The 16,082-nt window shown below is 44.2% G+C and overlaps 1 protein-coding gene across 2 annotated transcripts; it reads left to right on the forward strand.

The window, feature by feature from the left end:
* The first annotated feature begins 4,169 nt into the window (after positions 1-4,169).
* On the forward strand, positions 4,170-8,902 carry LOC105480614 (ribosomal protein L14). 2 transcript variants are annotated; one of them, XM_011739700.2, is made up of 6 exons: positions 4,170-4,290; positions 4,811-4,912; positions 5,562-5,656; positions 8,066-8,165; positions 8,258-8,311; positions 8,570-8,902. In XM_011739700.2, exons 1-6 carry the CDS (start codon positions 4,288-4,290, stop codon positions 8,858-8,860), a joined length of 645 nt encoding a protein of 214 aa, XP_011738002.2. In that variant the 5' UTR covers positions 4,170-4,287; the 3' UTR covers positions 8,861-8,902. The 2 variants fall into 2 exon arrangements, with proteins under 2 accessions (XP_011738002.2, XP_070947576.1); XM_071091475.1 differs by lacking the exon at positions 4,170-4,290 and adding an exon at positions 4,380-4,401.
* The last annotated feature ends 7,180 nt before the right edge of the window (positions 8,903-16,082 follow it).

Raw genomic sequence — 16,082 nt, forward strand, 5'->3', positions numbered from 1 at the left:
TGCTCGATCTGGTCATCTGTTTTCTGACATCTGGAGCCACTAGCGGTTATCCTGTTCATTCCTGGGCGCCTGCGACTTTCCGAAGCAAACAAGACTTGCTTGGGGAAAGTTGCCTTGCCAGTATAGTGGAGCTTGGTAGAAACTTAAAAACTGCCTGGGGCTGCCTGGGATGGGGATCTTGAGATGCTTGTGGGGAGCACATATTAGGAAAGCAGGGGGCTCAAGCTGCATAAAATGCTGCGGGAAATAGAAATGGGAGACGCAGAATGGTGGGAGAAAAAAGCTAGGAAGGTGTTTGGGAGTAAGATTTTGGAGCGCCTTGAATGCCAGACTAGGGAGTTTGGACTTTACCCTGTAAGATAGGGGACAAAAATCAACTTTAAACAGGAGTGACATAACAAGATAATGTACTTTAGAAAATAATTCTGTAACTGTAGGGGGAGTCCCAAAGTGTTTCTCAAAATGTGTTCAAGGAAGTTCAAAGTGTGTTTGAGAGCTTGTTTTTATATGCAGATTCTTACCCCTCCCCAGACCTGCAAATAAAGTTCTCTGGTTGTGCAGCCAGGAAACTGCATTAAATTTTTTTTTTTTTAGGTTAACATACATTTTGTGAGAAAATGCATAAACCATATGGATAGGGCTTTGAATTTTCACAAGCTAAACACTTCAGCTGGGCAGGGTGGCTCGTGCCTGTAATTCCAGCTACTCAGGAGGCTTAGGCAGGAGAATGGCTTGAGGCCAGGAGTATCAGATCAGCCTGGGCAAGATAGCAAGACCCCTGTCTCTAAAAAAATTAAAAACAAAAATTACACACTCCTGTAGTTAATACCAGATGAAGAAACAACATGGCCAGCAGCTCAGAAGCTCCCTTTTCCCCTTTAGCCACTGCTGCTTGCACCAAAGGTAAACATGATCATTACTTATAAGAACCGTAGTCTTGACTGTTTTGAATTTGATATAAATAAAAGCATACAGCATATATTTGATATAAATAAAAGCATACAGCATATGTCAGCTTATTTGTTAGTGTTATTTATGAAATTCATCTGCATTGTTCCATGTAGTTGCTGTAGACTCCATTGCTATAGATTATAACAATTTATCCAGTCTCTTGTTTATGGGCCTTTGGGTAATTTCGAGTTTGGGGATATTACCAAAAAAAAAAAAAAAAAAAAAGCTAAAATGAACATTCTTCTTCATTCATATCGTTTGCTTTGTAAATTATAAAGCAAGACACCAAGACCTAAAGACTGATTCATTCACTACCTATTTATTGAGCCCGTTACCAGACTAAGGTCAGAAAATAAAACAGAAAAGACGGCAAAGGTCCTGCCCTCATGGAACTTACTCTAACTGAAACAAAACGACACCTAAGTGGGCAGAAAAACAAGTCAAACAATTGCAACTGTGATAACTCTGAGGGGAAGAAGGTGAGCTAGAAAAAGAAGGGTGGGGACTTAACCTATTTTTTTTATGTGGTAGCCTGGTTAACTCTCAGAAAAATATCTAGGAAAAAATACAAGACATAAGTTGGCACTGCTACACAAGGAGTATTAACAGAAGGAAGAGCATTCCTGGCAGGAGAGACACCATGTATAACGGTCCTGGAGGAAGAGAGAGCTTGGCCCATTCAAGACCAGTGTGGCTGCAACACAAGGAGGGATGGCATAAGGTGTATCTGGGTATTAAAGCATATGATACAAGGCCAAAGTAAGAAGTTTAGATTTTATTCCAAATGTAGTGAAAAGCAATTTTAAAAGTGTTAAAAACAGGAAATAATGTGATCTGATTTATTTCTTTAAATGATCCCTCTAACTGCCAAGCAGAAAACAGATTAAAGACAGAATTTAGGAGGCTACTAGAGCAGTCTCAGGAAGATATGCTGGTATAGAGCTTAGAGGAAAGACTTGAAACACATCTGGGAACTGTCATGGCAAAGATCACCTTAATCAAGTAATAAAAGGTAACACCTCTCTCCACTGGCATGGGTAAAAATCTAAAAAAAAATAACACCACAATATTGGGAACCCATGTGTGGTGGTGTGTTCCTGTAGTTCCAACTATTCCAGAGGCTGAGGCAGAACTGCTTGAGCCCATAAGTTCAAGGCTGTAGTAGGCTACAATCAGACCTGTGAATAGCCATTGCATTCCAGCCTGGGCAACACAGCCAGACCCTATCTCTTTTTAAAAAGCATATGTGTGTGGCCGAGCGCGGTGGCTCACGTCTGTAATCCCAGCACTTTGGGAGGCTGAAGCGGGTGAATCACAAGGTCAGGAGTTCAAGACCAGCCTGGCAAAGATGGTGAAACCCCGTCTCTACTAAAAACACAAAAATTAGCCAGGCATGGTGGCAGGCACCTGTAATCCCAGCTACTTGGGAGGATGAGGCAGAGAACTGCTTGAACTCGGGAGGCGGAGGTGGCAGTGAGCGGAGATCGCCCCACTGCACTCCTCTAGCCTGGGCAACAGAGGGAGAGTCCATCTCCAAAAAAAAGAAAGGAAAAAATATATATATGTGTGTGTGTGTATAGATATATATAGAGAGAGAGAGAGCGAGAGAGAGAATGTATTCTGATGTGATACACCAAGGACATAGCATTTCTACCAAAAATTCACTATCTGAATAAAACTCCAACAAACCCATGTTACAAATTTGAGTTAAATCTAAAACTATCAGTTAAAAACTAGAGACCTAATAAATAAATGTAATTTGTAATCCTCCATTAGACCAAGAGCCTGGAAAAAAATTTTTTTTCCCCATTTGCTCCAAAGAACATAGGAGCAACAACTTATAAATTTGAATAAGGACTGCAGGTTAGATAACAGTACTATTGCAATATTAATTTCCTGATTTTGATAAGTGTACTGACGACATAAGAGAATCTCTTTGTTGTTAGGAAATACACATTTTAAGAATGTATAGATAGGCTGGGCATGGTGGCTCCCGCTGGTAATCCCAGCACTTTGGAAGGCCAAGACAAGAGGATCATCTTCACCCAGAAGTTAGAGGCCGCAGGGAACCGTGATCACACCACTGCACTCCAGCCTGGGCGACTGAGGGAGACCCTGTCTCTATAAAAGAATGTAACACTGGGCGCGGGGACTCACGCCTGTAATCCCAACACTTTGGGAGGCCAAGGGGGGCAGATCACGAGGTCAGGAGTTAAGAGACCAGCCTGACCAACATAGTGAAACCCCGTCTCTACTGAAAATACAAAAAACTTAGCCCACCATGGTGGCGCGCGCCTGTAGTCCCAGCTACTTGGGAGTCTGAGGCTGGAGAATGGCTTGAACCTGTAAGGCGGAGGTTGCGGTGAGCCGAGTTCCCGCCACCGCACTCCAGCCTGGGCAACAGACCGAGACTCCGTCTTAAAAAAAAAAAAAAGAAAAAAAAAAGTAGAGATAAAAGGACATCAGGTCGGCAATGTCCTCTCAAATGGCAGAATGATATAGCACGTGCAAAACGGTAACATTTGTGGAATCTAGAAGGGCTTATGGAAATTATTTGTACTAGTTTAGCAATATTTCTGTAAGTGTGAGTTACTTTAAAATGAAAGGTTGGCCGGGAGCGGTGGCTCAAGCCTGTAATCCCAGCACTTTGGGAGGCCGAGACGGGCGGATCACGAGGTCAGGAGATCGAGACCATCCTGGCTAACACGGTGAAACCCCGTCTCTACTAAAAAATACAAAAAACTAGCCGGGCGAGGTGGCGGGCGCCTGTAGTCCCAGCTACTCGGGAGGCTGAGGCAGGAGAATGGCGTAAACCCGGGAGGCGGAGCTTGCAGTGAGCTGAGATCCGGCCACTGCACTCCAGCCTGGGCGGCAGAGCGAGACTCCGTCTCAAAAAAAAAAAAAAAAAAAAAAAAAGAAAGGTTAACAAAGTTACTGAGATTAGGGAGAGAACGTGAGGAGCGAACAGGCTTAGTACTAAGCCATGAATAACCAACAAGTAAAACTCGGGGAAATAAAAAGGAAGTCAAATGGCATGCGATCAACGGAAGACATAGCTTCCGTACTCTTAACCCTAAATTACTAAGCGATGATCTTCCTGCAGCTCTCCAATCCAAATCACCAAAGACAATCTCGCCGCCCAACTTTGCCAAAAAGCAATTCGGCTCCAGCCGGCTCCGCCATGTTTTTCCAGCGAGCTGCGCCTACGCACGCACGGGTTCACGCACCAACCAATCGGTGCCCACGTCGGCGTCTCGTTACCGAAGGGGCGGTGCGTTCTTCTACACATGCGCACGGTTGGGCGGGCCTCCTTCCTTCTTGCCTAACGCCGCCAACATGGTGAGTCTTATTGATGCGGGCTCAGGGGCTGGCGACCATGCAGCTCGACCTCCACCTCTGCTGGGAAGCTGAGGCGCCGAACGGCTCCCAGAGGGTCCCGGGAAGCGCATGGTGAGGGTCCCCGGGCCGGCTGTGCACCGGAAACTGACCCTTCCCGGACTCGCGGCTGGCGAGCGCGTGGAGGGCCCGGCAAGGCCTGGCGCGCCTTGGGCCACGCTTGCGCGCCTCCGCCGCTGGAGCTGGACGGCCGAGGCGGCTCGTGGTGCGAGAGCGTTGTCCCGCCCGCCGCCTGGGCCTTGCGGAGCTGAGAGCTGGCAGGCGGTGGCGGTGGGAGCGGGCTTTAGCTACTGAGGCGTCTGCCGATTTCGTCCATCCAGGTTGGCGCCTGGCGCTCGGGCGGGTGTTCCCCTGCAGCATTCCTTTTCGCTGAATTTAACCATGTCGTCTTTAGCTGTAGAAGGTAACATATCTAGTAAGTATTTATAAGTAAGTTTCAGTGTCCTTTCTCCCCCACTTTTAGGTGTTCAGGCGCTTCGTGGAGGTTGGCCGGGTGGCCTACGTCTCCTTTGGACCTCATGCCGGAAAATTGGTCGCGATTGTAGATGTTATTGATCAGAACAGGGTAAGTGTCACAACTTCTTACTAAACATGGCAGTGGACATGTGCTCTGCAGTTGACAATAATGAATTGTCTCGATGGCTGTGTAAGGTGAGGTTGCTGTGGGTGGTAGCTTTATTTTACCATTGAGGAAACAGGTAATGGTAAGGGTTGTAAGCACAGTCTAAAATTAGCTCTTAGTATTGAATTTAAGTGTTAGCCACTTAAGGTAGAGCCAGTTATGGACTGAGAAGTTGGTTAGTTTTAAATGAGTTACTATACATAAAGTGAGTTTAGAACAGATCCAACACATAGAAAGCACTTTTGTATTTACTGCTGTGTATTTGAGACAGGCAAACTAAGAAGTTGACCACTGGCTATAAATGAAAAGGGATCAGAGTCCTAAAGTTGCCTGTAAATTACATGTGGTGGGTTTCTATTGGGTACTAATAGTTTAAAAAGGAGCATTTAATGGTGTGGAGAAATGTTTGTGTTGAGCAAAAGAAGTAAACATACGTGACCCAGATAGGACAATCCTTGTCTTTTCTGAGCACTTTATTTAAATAGTAGTGTGGGTTTGATGGCCCTGAACGGATAAGTAATTTTACAGAACCATCTGACCATTTTAATTGCTGTTAGATTTTGCACTGAAGTTCTTGATGTTTGTGTTCTAGGCTTTGGTCGATGGACCTTGCACTCAAGTGAGGAGACAGGCCATGCCTTTCAAGTGCATGCAGCTCACTGATTTCATCCTCAAGTTTCCACACAGGTAACTATCCACTAATCATCACTCCTCCCTCCCATCCCCAGATTTGTTTATACTAGTAAAAGTTTGTTTTAGAGTAAACAATATGGAAGATTCCGAGCCATCCTGAAGAGGGATTTACGTTATAGAAGTAGACAGAGATTATTTACTTTTAAAATGTCCTGGGGGTGATAGCTCACGCCTGTTATCCTAATATTTTGGGAGGCCACGATGGGAGGGTCTCTTGAGCCCAAGAGTTTCGAGACCAGCATGGGCAACATGGCGGAAACCCCTGTCTACAAAAAATACAAAAAAATTTGTTGGGCATGGTGGCACGTGCCTGTAATCCCAGGTAGGGGGGCCGCGGGGGCGCTGAGTTCGCACGATCACTTTAGCGAGGTCAAGGCTGCAGAGAGCCATGATCATGCTACTGCACTCCAGCCTGGATGACAGAGTGAGACCCTGTCTTGAAAATAAATAAAATAAATGCCTTAAAGTCACTTTTCTACCCTGGTAGTTTAGGGCTTTGCCTTTGTTTAGACTTGCCATCCTCTTTTCTTCTGGTCTCTGCCAAACTTTTAGCTTAAAGTAACAAAAATACTAAGTCTTACGTTTTTTGATACTAGCTATCATTAGGCGAGCTCTTAGTGTGTGTCAGTTACACAGTATTTAACATGAAAGGTTTTATCCCTAGCTTACATTTAAATGAGACGGTGAATAGCGGTTCTTTTTTGACATGAAAATTAAAACACTTTAGTGTGTTGCTGTACAGTTAGTTCAACTCACAGTGATGGTTGCAGTGGAACACGTACTATCACGTGGCCACTACAGATAAAGTAGATCTAAATAATGTAATTTTGCATACTTTAAAAAATAGTCAAAAACTTGCTGTATGCTGAGTGCTACAGACACTGCAGTACGTGTATTAACACATAATGGAAGTACTGGTGGTCCCCTCATGCCACTTGAATAGCCTCAAGTGAACATAGCCGTGCTGCTGCTACTGTGACATACCGCATTGTTTGCAGCACAATTAGGAGTGAAGCTTGAGGATACTTGTCAAAGTTCAAAGCAGTAGAAAATACTTGGTAACCTGGATTTTTCACTAGGTACTCTTGTAATTCTGCCTTGGATTCCGGAGCACCTTGGATTTTATTTTTAGGATGTTTGGCCACAAATTTTTACCATAAAATTTTTTTTTTAAGAGCCTAAGAGTTAACATTAATTACTTTGTTTGTTATGAGAATGAATGGCTTGGATGGGTGCAGTGGCTCCTTCCTGTAATCTCAGCACTCTGGGAGGCCAAGGCGAGTAGATAACTTGAGGCCAGGAATTTGAGACCAGCCTAGCCAACCCCGTCTCCACTAAAAGTCCAAAAATTAGTCGGGTGTGGTGGTGTACTCCTGTAGTCCCAGCTATTTGAGTGAATGAAACAGTAGAATTGCTAGAACCTAGGAAGTGGAAGTCGCGGTGAGCCAACATTACGCCAGTGCATTCTCCAGTCTGGGTTACAGAGCAAGACCGTGTCTCAAAAGAAGGAAAAAAAAGGTTTTCAACACATCCAGTGCCCGAGTGGAATTATATATAGTCAGAGGTGGGGTTTTTGTATTGTTTGTTTTCGGGTGGGTCTGTCTTTTTCTTTCTCTTTTTTTTTTTGACACAGAGTCTCTGTCACCCAGGCTAGAGTGCAGTGATGCAGTCTCGGCTCACTGCAACGTCAGCCTCCCAAGTAGCTGGGATTATAGGCACCTGCAACCACGCTCGGCTAATGTTTGTGTTTTTAGTAGAGACGGGGTTTCACTATGTTGGCCAGGCTGGTCTTGAACTCCTGACTTCAGGTGATCCACCCACCTCGACCTCCCAAAGTGCTGGGATTACAGATGTGAGCCACTGCGCCTGGCCGAGAGGTAGTTTTTAAATTCGTAAAATGAACTTGGCTGGGTACAGTGGCTCACACCTGTAATCCCAGCACTTTGGGAGGCCAAGGTGGAGGATTGCTTGAGCCCAGGAGTTGGAGAGCAGCCTGGGCAACATAGCAAGAACCTGTCTCTACAAAAAGTACAAAAATTAACTGGGTGAGCTGGTATGCACCTGTAGGCCCAGCTACTTGGGAGGCTGAGGCAGGAGAATGCCTTGAGCCAAGAAGGTTGAGGCTGCAGTGAGCTGTGATCGTACCACTGCATTCCAGCCTGGGTGGCAAGCAAGATCCTCTCTAAAAAAAAATGGAACTGGATTACAGTTTTGATTAAAATATGCTTGAAGTTACAACCTTTTCTGGCTTAACACAAAAATGAGTAAAATACATAGTGTGCCAGCCATTGTGTCTTATGTAGAGAAAAAAGTGTAACAGGAAGAGTGCTTTTCAAGGAACAAAGAAAGTGTCCTTGATAATGAGTGACTTCAAAGCTGATCTGTGGTCTTGGCTCGTTCTAGTGCCCGCCAGAAGTATGTCCGACAAGCGTGGCAGAAGGCAGACATCAATACAAAATGGGCAGCCACACGATGGGCCAAAAAGATTGAAGCCAGAGAAAGGGTAATAACTTGGGGTCATTTGAATTCTGGTCCTTTTGTTGGAGAGTTCAAGGTAGTGTGAGAGAGATAATTTTTATTTATTTTTTTTAACAGAAAGCCAAGATGACAGATTTTGATCGTTTTAAAGTTATGAAGGCAAAGAAAATGGTAAGATTTAAGATTTAACAGCTTTAGAATAATGGGGGAGCAGTAGCCAAACCCCATTTCAAGCTGCCAGCTTCTTGGGAGTTTTCTGTAAAAAGGGAGAATTTATCCTCATTTGTATTTCATGATGTACTTATGGAATTGTTACTTTTCTTCAGATGCAGGGGAACAGATCACTTAATACCCTTTCTGAAACCAGCATAAATTGGAGTTTATTGTATGTATACACAATAAATGCTTTCTTACATTGATAATTTTCAGAGGAACAGAATAATCAAGAATGAAGTTAAGAAGCTTCAAAAGGCAGCTCTCCTGAAAGCTTCTCCCAAAAAAGCACCTGGTACTAAGGGTACTGCTGCTGCTGCTGCTGCTGCTGCTGCTAAAGTTCCAGCAAAAAAGATGACCACCGCGAGTAAAAAGGCTCCAGCCCAGAAGGTTCCTGCCCAGAAAGCCACAGGCCAGAAGGCTGCGCCTGCTCCAAAAGCTCAGAAGGGTCAAAAAGCTCCAGCCCAGAAAGCACCTGCTCCAAAGGCATCTGGCAAGAGAGCATAAGTGGCAATCAAAAAAAGTAATAAAGGTTCTTTTTGACATGTTGGCAAATGTATTTAAGCCTTTGGATTTAAAGCCTGTTGAGACTGGAGTTAGGAGGCAGATTGATAGTAGGATTACAATAAACATTAAATAATCAGTTCCTTAATCTCACTCTCTGCCCATACTTGGATAGATAGTGCAAAATCATTGCAAAGTCATAACTGGTCATGTCATGAGAAATCATGATAACTTAGAACACCAAGTGACACAAGTGACATTTTTTGTTATGGTCACATTGGCTTCAGATCATTTTTTTTTTTCCTTGTACAAATATGTTTGCCATAAATAGGTAAAGTGACAGCTTCTTGATGCTCAAGAGTCTAGCAGTTTTTTTGTTTTTTGTTTTTGAGACAGTCTTGCTATGTCACCCAGGCTGGAGTGCAGTGGCGTGATCTCAGCTCTCTGCCACCTCCACCTGGGTTCAAGTGAGTCTCCTGCCTTGGCTTCCCAGGTAGCTGGGCCTACAGGCGCCTGCCACCACGCCCAGCTAAATTTTTTAGTATTTCTTGTAGAGATGGGGATTCACTATGTTGGCCAGGCTGGTTTTGAACTCCTGACCTTGTGATCCGCCTGTCTCAGCCTCCCAAAGTGCTGTGATTACAGGCACGAGCCACTGCATTTGGCCTTTTTTGTTGTTGAGACAGTCTTGCTCTTGTCACCCAGGCAGGAGTGCAGTGGAACGATCTTGGCTCAGTGCAACCTCTGCCTCCTGGGCTCAAGCGATTCTCCTGCCTCAGCCTGAGTAGTTGGGACTACAGGCATGTGCCATCACGCCTGGCTAGTTTTTGTGTTTTTAGTAGAGATGGGGTTTGCCTGTGTTGGCCATGCTGGACTCGAACTCCTGACCTCAGGTGGTTACACCTGCCTTGGCCTCCCAAAGTGCTGGGATTACAGGTGTGAGCTGCTGTACCCAGCCTGCAAATTTTCTTACAAAAAGTAGGAAAATAGGGCAGGTATAAAAATTACAGGTTGAGCATATTTCTAATCCAAGAAGCTCCAACCTCTGAAACTGAGCTGTGACACAACAATTATAAAATCCCTAGCCTACCCTCATGGTGGTTTATAGTCAAAATGCAGGTACACAACACTATTCACTGTCCCTGAGGAAGAAGTAGTTAACCTTCAGGGTCAAAATGCAGGTACACAACACTTCATTGTCCCTGAGGAACAAGTAGTTAACCTTCAGGGTATGTGGATATGAAGCATAAATTTCCTGTATAGACCTAGGTCCCAAGTGTTTCAGATAAGATACTTACCTTGTATATAGTAGGTTGGACTTCTGGTTCTCTCTACCACAAAATTTAGGTAATTTGGGGCAGTCCTGACCTCAGGTGGTCTGTCTGCCTTGGTCTTCCAAAGTGCTGGGATTATAGGTGTGAGCCACTGCTTCTGGCCAGGAATACATTTTAAATGAAGCTCATTTTGTAACCAAAAGCTAGCTTCAAGCTTCACTGAGGTAAAGGAAAAAGCACATTGATTTGCTTGATAATAGGTAAGTGGTATGGTGTGGTGAGGAAAATAGGGACAATTTGGGATTAGCTATTCTACTCTGGGAGGTAGAGAATTGTTTAGAGAAAGTGGAATCTACAGCTAAAATGAGAAGGTGGCGTAAGGGGAAGAATGACATCAGATAGGAAATAAACGAATTGATAATGTAGACTGGCTTGGGACCACAAGGAAGTAGGTTAGTGGTTAGATCCTGTAGGGGAACACAGGAAGCTACTGAGGGTTTTTTTAAATGGAGTGATATCTCAGATTTAGATCATTGAACTGGTAAGACTGAAACTTACGGGATCAAGACTGGGAATGCCGGGGTTGGCAGTATAATCCAAGGAAGTGGCAGTGGTAATGCCATTTACGTGGTCTTGATCATGCATTGGACTGCAGAAATAAGTGAGAAAACAATGTGACGGGGTTTCTGGTTTGTACCTCTGGCTCATTGGTTGTGAGGGAACATGAGGCAGGGTAAAGTTTATCCAGGTAAAATGAGTTAGATATGTAGACTATCTGGGTGTATATGCAAAGACTGCAGACAATCATACTAAAATCCTGGCTCTGCCTCTTGAAAGCTATGTAGTTTAGGCACATAGCCAAAACCCAGTTTCCTCATCTATGTGGTAAGCTTCAGAGCAGTTAATAAATCGTGATATGTAGTCCAGTGACTGGTTCCCCTGGTAAGAGCTGTGATAATGACACAAGGAGGAGAGGTTTCAGGACAAACTTGGGATTCATGAATATATAAATAGTCACTGACTGCCCAGGGGTAGAATGACAACAATCAAGAGATGAGTAGAGAGGTTGGAAAGGAGTCATGAGGGGTGGGAAAGTAGCAGGGCACATGGAAGCCAGGGAAAGAATTTTGCTTGAGATTGTCAAAGTGAGGGGAAAAGGGCAGTAAGTGAAGGAGAAATGTATGGGGTTTGGAGGTTTTGTTTTTGTAAATCTGGAGTGATGGGCATGTTCAAATACTTCTGGGAAAGGAGCTAATAGTAGAGAAGCTTGGCCCTTCAAAAAACAGGAAGGGAGGGATCCTAGGGGAGAGGAGGAAGGATTAGCTTTAGAAGAAAGATGCCCTTTACATGAGGAAAAGGAAGAAAAGGTGGGTTTAGATGGTAAATCTGTAGGTTTGCTGTTAGGAAATTGAAGACACTTCACCTTGATTTCTGAAGTTTTTCTGGAGTTAGCAAGGCAAGGTCATATACTGAGAAGGAGGGATGAGGGAATGTAGATTTGCAGACATACAGGTTGTAATTGCTTATGGAGGAAAGGGGAGAGCACTTCTGTCAGACTGCCAGCGGCCTTGAGGGCCCTTTGGCTACAGTCCATGAGGTGCTCAGAGGATAAAGCTTCAGGGTAGAAGCAGTATTCAAGCTGCACCTAGAAAATAGTGCGATATAAAACAGTAGAAATTCGAAATTCCAATCTTGGAATCTCTAGGAAAGTAACTGAGGCATATGATGCCTGAAAAGGAGTAGAAAATAAAATTAATAAGGTGGGGCCATATGATAAAAGATTTGAGGCCTGGCACGGTGGCTCACACCTGTAATCCCAGCACTTTGGGAGGCTGAGGCAGGCAGATCACCTGAGGTCAGGAGTCCAAGACCAGCTTGGTCAACATGGTGAAACCCCGTCTCTACTGAAAATACAAAAATTAGACAGGCATGGAGCATGCCTGTAATCCCAGCTACCTGGGAGACAGGCAGGAGTATCACTTGAAACCAGGAGGTGGAGGTTGCAGTGAGCTGACATCACACCATTGCACTCTAGCTTGTGCGACAGAGGGAAACTGTCTCAAAAGAAAAAAAGACTTGAGCAAGGGAGTACTCTTCAGGAAGTTTAGTAGTATAGTATGGATTGGATTGGGGGATGGGGAAGGAGAGCAGAAAATTGTCGAAATATCCAGGTACATAAAAGTCTACTTTGATAATGGAGAACTACACACTTGTTCAGTCACCCTCATTGGAGATAGGGGATGGCATACGAAAAGAATGCTGATTTTGGGCTGGGCACGGTGGCTCACGCCTTTAATCCCAGCACTTTGGGAGGCCGAGGGAGGTGGATCACGGGTTCGAGACCAGCCTGGCCAATGAAACCCAGTCTCTATTAAAAATCCAAAAAAAAAAAATATGCTGATTTGAGTCATATTCAGGTTCAAATTCCGTCATTCAGCCCAAACTCATTACGTTACTTATGTGAGTCTCATCTAAAAAGCAAAGATCCTGATACCTGCCTCATATTATGGCAAAGATCAAATGAGTCAAATAAGATGCTTGTGAAAGTGAGGACAGGATCTATCCTCAACACCTGGCGCAATTCTTTTTACACATTAGGTACTTACTAATTTGGGTTGAATTGTGTTGAACTAACCTGGCGGTATAGGCAAAATTTGGAAGTTTGTTTTTCAGAAAGTCTTGACTTCCTCTAATCTCTAAGTAACTGGCATGTCCTCTAATTCATATTTTTCCCCTCTCATCTGTTGGGTGAAATACTGTTTATCCCTTAGTACTAAAATTAAAGGCTACCTCATTCTTCTAGTTAGCTGATTTTTTTAAAATCTAGACTAAACCATAAGTCATTTACATTTAAATAAAATATTACAGTTGAAAGTAAACGATCGGCCGGGTGCGGTGGCTCAAGCCTGTAATCCCAGCACTTTGGGAGGCCAAGACGGGCGGATCACAAGGTCAGGAGATCGAGACCATCCTGGCAAACACAGTGAAACCCTGTCTCTACTAAAAAAATACAAAAAACTAGCCGGGCAAGGTGGCAGGCGCTTGTAGTCCCAGCTACTTGGGAGGCTGAGGCAGGAGAATGGCGTAAACCCAGGAGGCGGAGCTTGCAGTGAGCTGAGATCCAGCCACAGCACTCCAGCCTGGGCGACAGAGCAAGACTCCATCTCAACAAAAAAAAAAAAAAAGAAAGAAAGTAAACGGTCCTTTCATTATCTCCACTTCCAATTCCAGTACCCTGTATAAAGGAAAATAAACACATCTTGCAGACATTTTTTAATGTATTTGTAGTATAGGACATAGGACATAAAAATATATGTGCTTGTTTTAAGCAAATTTCATACTCTGCAACTTGTTTTTTTTTCTTAATATGTTCTGGAGATCTTATCTAGTCAGCCTCTAAATTAGAGTTCTTCAGAAAAACAACCAGTGGGATGGATGAATGGGCTCAAGAGATTATGGAAACCAAGAAGTCCCACAAAATACCATCTGCAAGCTGGAGAACCAGGAAAGCTGATTGGGATAATTCAAGCTGGATCCAGAGGCCTGAGAACTGGAAGTGCCAGTGGTGTAAGTCCTGGTCTGAGACCAAAGGCTTGATCAAGATTCAAGAGCATCAACAACTGAGGGCAGGAGAGGATGGGTTTCCCAGATTAAAAAAGCAAATTTGGCTGGGCTCGGTGGCTCTTGCCTGTAATCCCAGCACTTTGGGAGGCCGAGGCAGGCAGATCACCTGAGGTCAGGAGTTCAAGACCAGCCTGACCAACATGGAGAAACCCTGTCTCTACTAAAAATACAACATTAGCCGGGTGTGGTGGTACATGCCTGTAATCCCAGCTACTCAGGAGGCTGAGACAGGAGAATTGCTTGAACTCGGGAAGCGGAGGTTGCGGTGAGCCGAGATTGCACAGTTGCACTCCAGCCTGGGCAACAAGAGTGAAACTCCATCTCAAAAAAAAAAAAAAAAAAAAAGCAAATTCACACTTCCTCCCCCATTTTGTTCTATTTGAACCTTCCGTGGATAGGATGATGCCCACCTGCGTTGGTGAAGGTCATCTTTACTCAGTCTACCCATTCAAATGCCAATCTCTTCCAGAAGTAATCTCACAGATCCAGAAATGTTTTGCTTATTAATCTACCTCATTCTTTTGTATCTTCTGCATAATAATCCACAACATGAATGTTCACGTTTGACTCTATTGATAGACGTTTAGGATGATGCCAATTCCTTTTTCTGGTTTTTTGTTTTTTATTTTTTGTTTTTTGTTTTTTTTTGAGACGAGGTCTTGCTCTGTTGCCCAGGCTGGAGTGCAGTGGTGCGATCTCGGCTCGCTGCAACCTCTGCCTCCCCGGTTCAAGCAATTCTCCTGCCTCAACCTCCTGAGTAGCTGGGATTACAGGAGCACATCACCACACCTGGCTAATGTTTGTATTTTTAGTAGAGACGGGTTTTCACCATGTTAACCAGGATGGTCTCCATCTCCTGACCTCATGATCCATCCCTCTCTGTCTCCCAAAGTGCTGGGATTACAGGCATGAGCCACCCCAACAGGCCCTCTTTTTCAATTTAAACAGTGCTTCCATGAATGTCCTTGTATGTACCTCCTTCTGTACTCAATGGTGTTTATCTGGCGCACATCACCAATCAGTGCACTTGCTGGATTGAAGAATATGAGTGTTTTTACCACTCTTTCAGTAGGCTGTACCAATTTAGACTTGCTCTACCAATTTAGATTTCCATCAGCAGTAAACAAAGACATTCCTGCCTGGCAGTCTTGAACTCCTACTGTTATCTCTTAAATTTTTGCCAATGTGTGAAAAGTAGTATCTTACTTTAACTTGCATTTTCCTGGTCCAATAATGCACTAAATGCCTGAGTTCTGTATTTATTCTATTTGGATAGCCATTAGATAGCCATTAAGTCCACTCATAGAGTTACTTTAAATGTTTTCCTTTAGTTTTCTCCCACATTTTCAAATAAAATTTAGAATTAGCTTGTCAAGTAAGTTAAATCATATTGTGATTTTTGAGATTGCATTGAATTTATAGATGTGTTAGATAGAACAAACTCACCATCTTCATACCAACTTTTCCATTCAGGAGCGTGGTATATTTCCAGTTACTTGGGCTGTCATTCTTTTCAAAACAAACAAACAAACAAACAAACTATATATTGGCTTATTCCTGGCGATTGTTTGAGATGGAGTCTCGTTTAGTTGCCCAGGCTGGAGTGCAGTGGCGTGATCTCAGCTCACTGTAGGCTCCGCCTCCTGGGTTCACACCATTCTCCTGCCTCAGCCTCCTGAGTAGCTGGGACTACAGGCACCCTCCACCACGCCTGGCTAATTTTTGTGTGTGCGTGTGTATTTTTAGTAGAGATGGAGTTTCACCATATTAGCCAGGATGGTCTCGATCTCCTGACCTAGTAATCCGCCCACCTCGGCCTTCCAAAGTGCTGGGATTACAGGTGTGAGCCACCACGTCTGGCCTTTGTTTTTGAGATGAGTCTCACTCTGTTCCCCAGGCTGGAGTGTAGTAGTATGATCTCGGCCCATTGCAACATCTGCCTCCTGGGTTCAAGTGATTCTCCCACCCCAGCCTCCCAAGTAGCTGGGATTACAGGCATGCACCACCACACTGGCTAATTTTTGCATTTTTAGTAGAGATGGGGTTTCACTATGTTGGCCAGGCTGGTCTTGAACTCCTGACCTCACATGATGCACCTGCCTGAACCTCCCAAAATGCTGAAATTACAGGTATGAGCTGCCACGCAGGCCATATTCCTAGTGATTTTGAACTAGTATCAGTTCCTAGTATTTTATTTTTATTTTTTATTTTTATTTTTTGAGACCAAGTCTCACTCCATTGCCCAGGCTGGAGTGCAGTGGCGAGATCTTGGCTCACTGCAACCTCCACCTCCCAGGTTCAAGCAATTCTCGTCCCTCAGTCTCCCG

Source organism: Macaca nemestrina, chromosome 2 (genome assembly GCF_043159975.1).
Source record: "Macaca nemestrina isolate mMacNem1 chromosome 2, mMacNem.hap1, whole genome shotgun sequence".
NCBI lineage: Eukaryota > Metazoa > Chordata > Mammalia > Primates > Cercopithecidae > Macaca > Macaca nemestrina.

Coding starts and splice junctions, on each gene's coding strand:
- LOC105480614 (XM_011739700.2), top strand. Junction 4,913..5,561: donor ATGTTATTGATCAGAACAGG/GTAAGTGTCACA, acceptor TTTGTGTTCTAG/GCTTTGGTCGATGGACCTTG. Junction 8,312..8,569: donor TTATGAAGGCAAAGAAAATG/GTAAGATTTAAG, acceptor GATAATTTTCAG/AGGAACAGAATAATCAAGAA.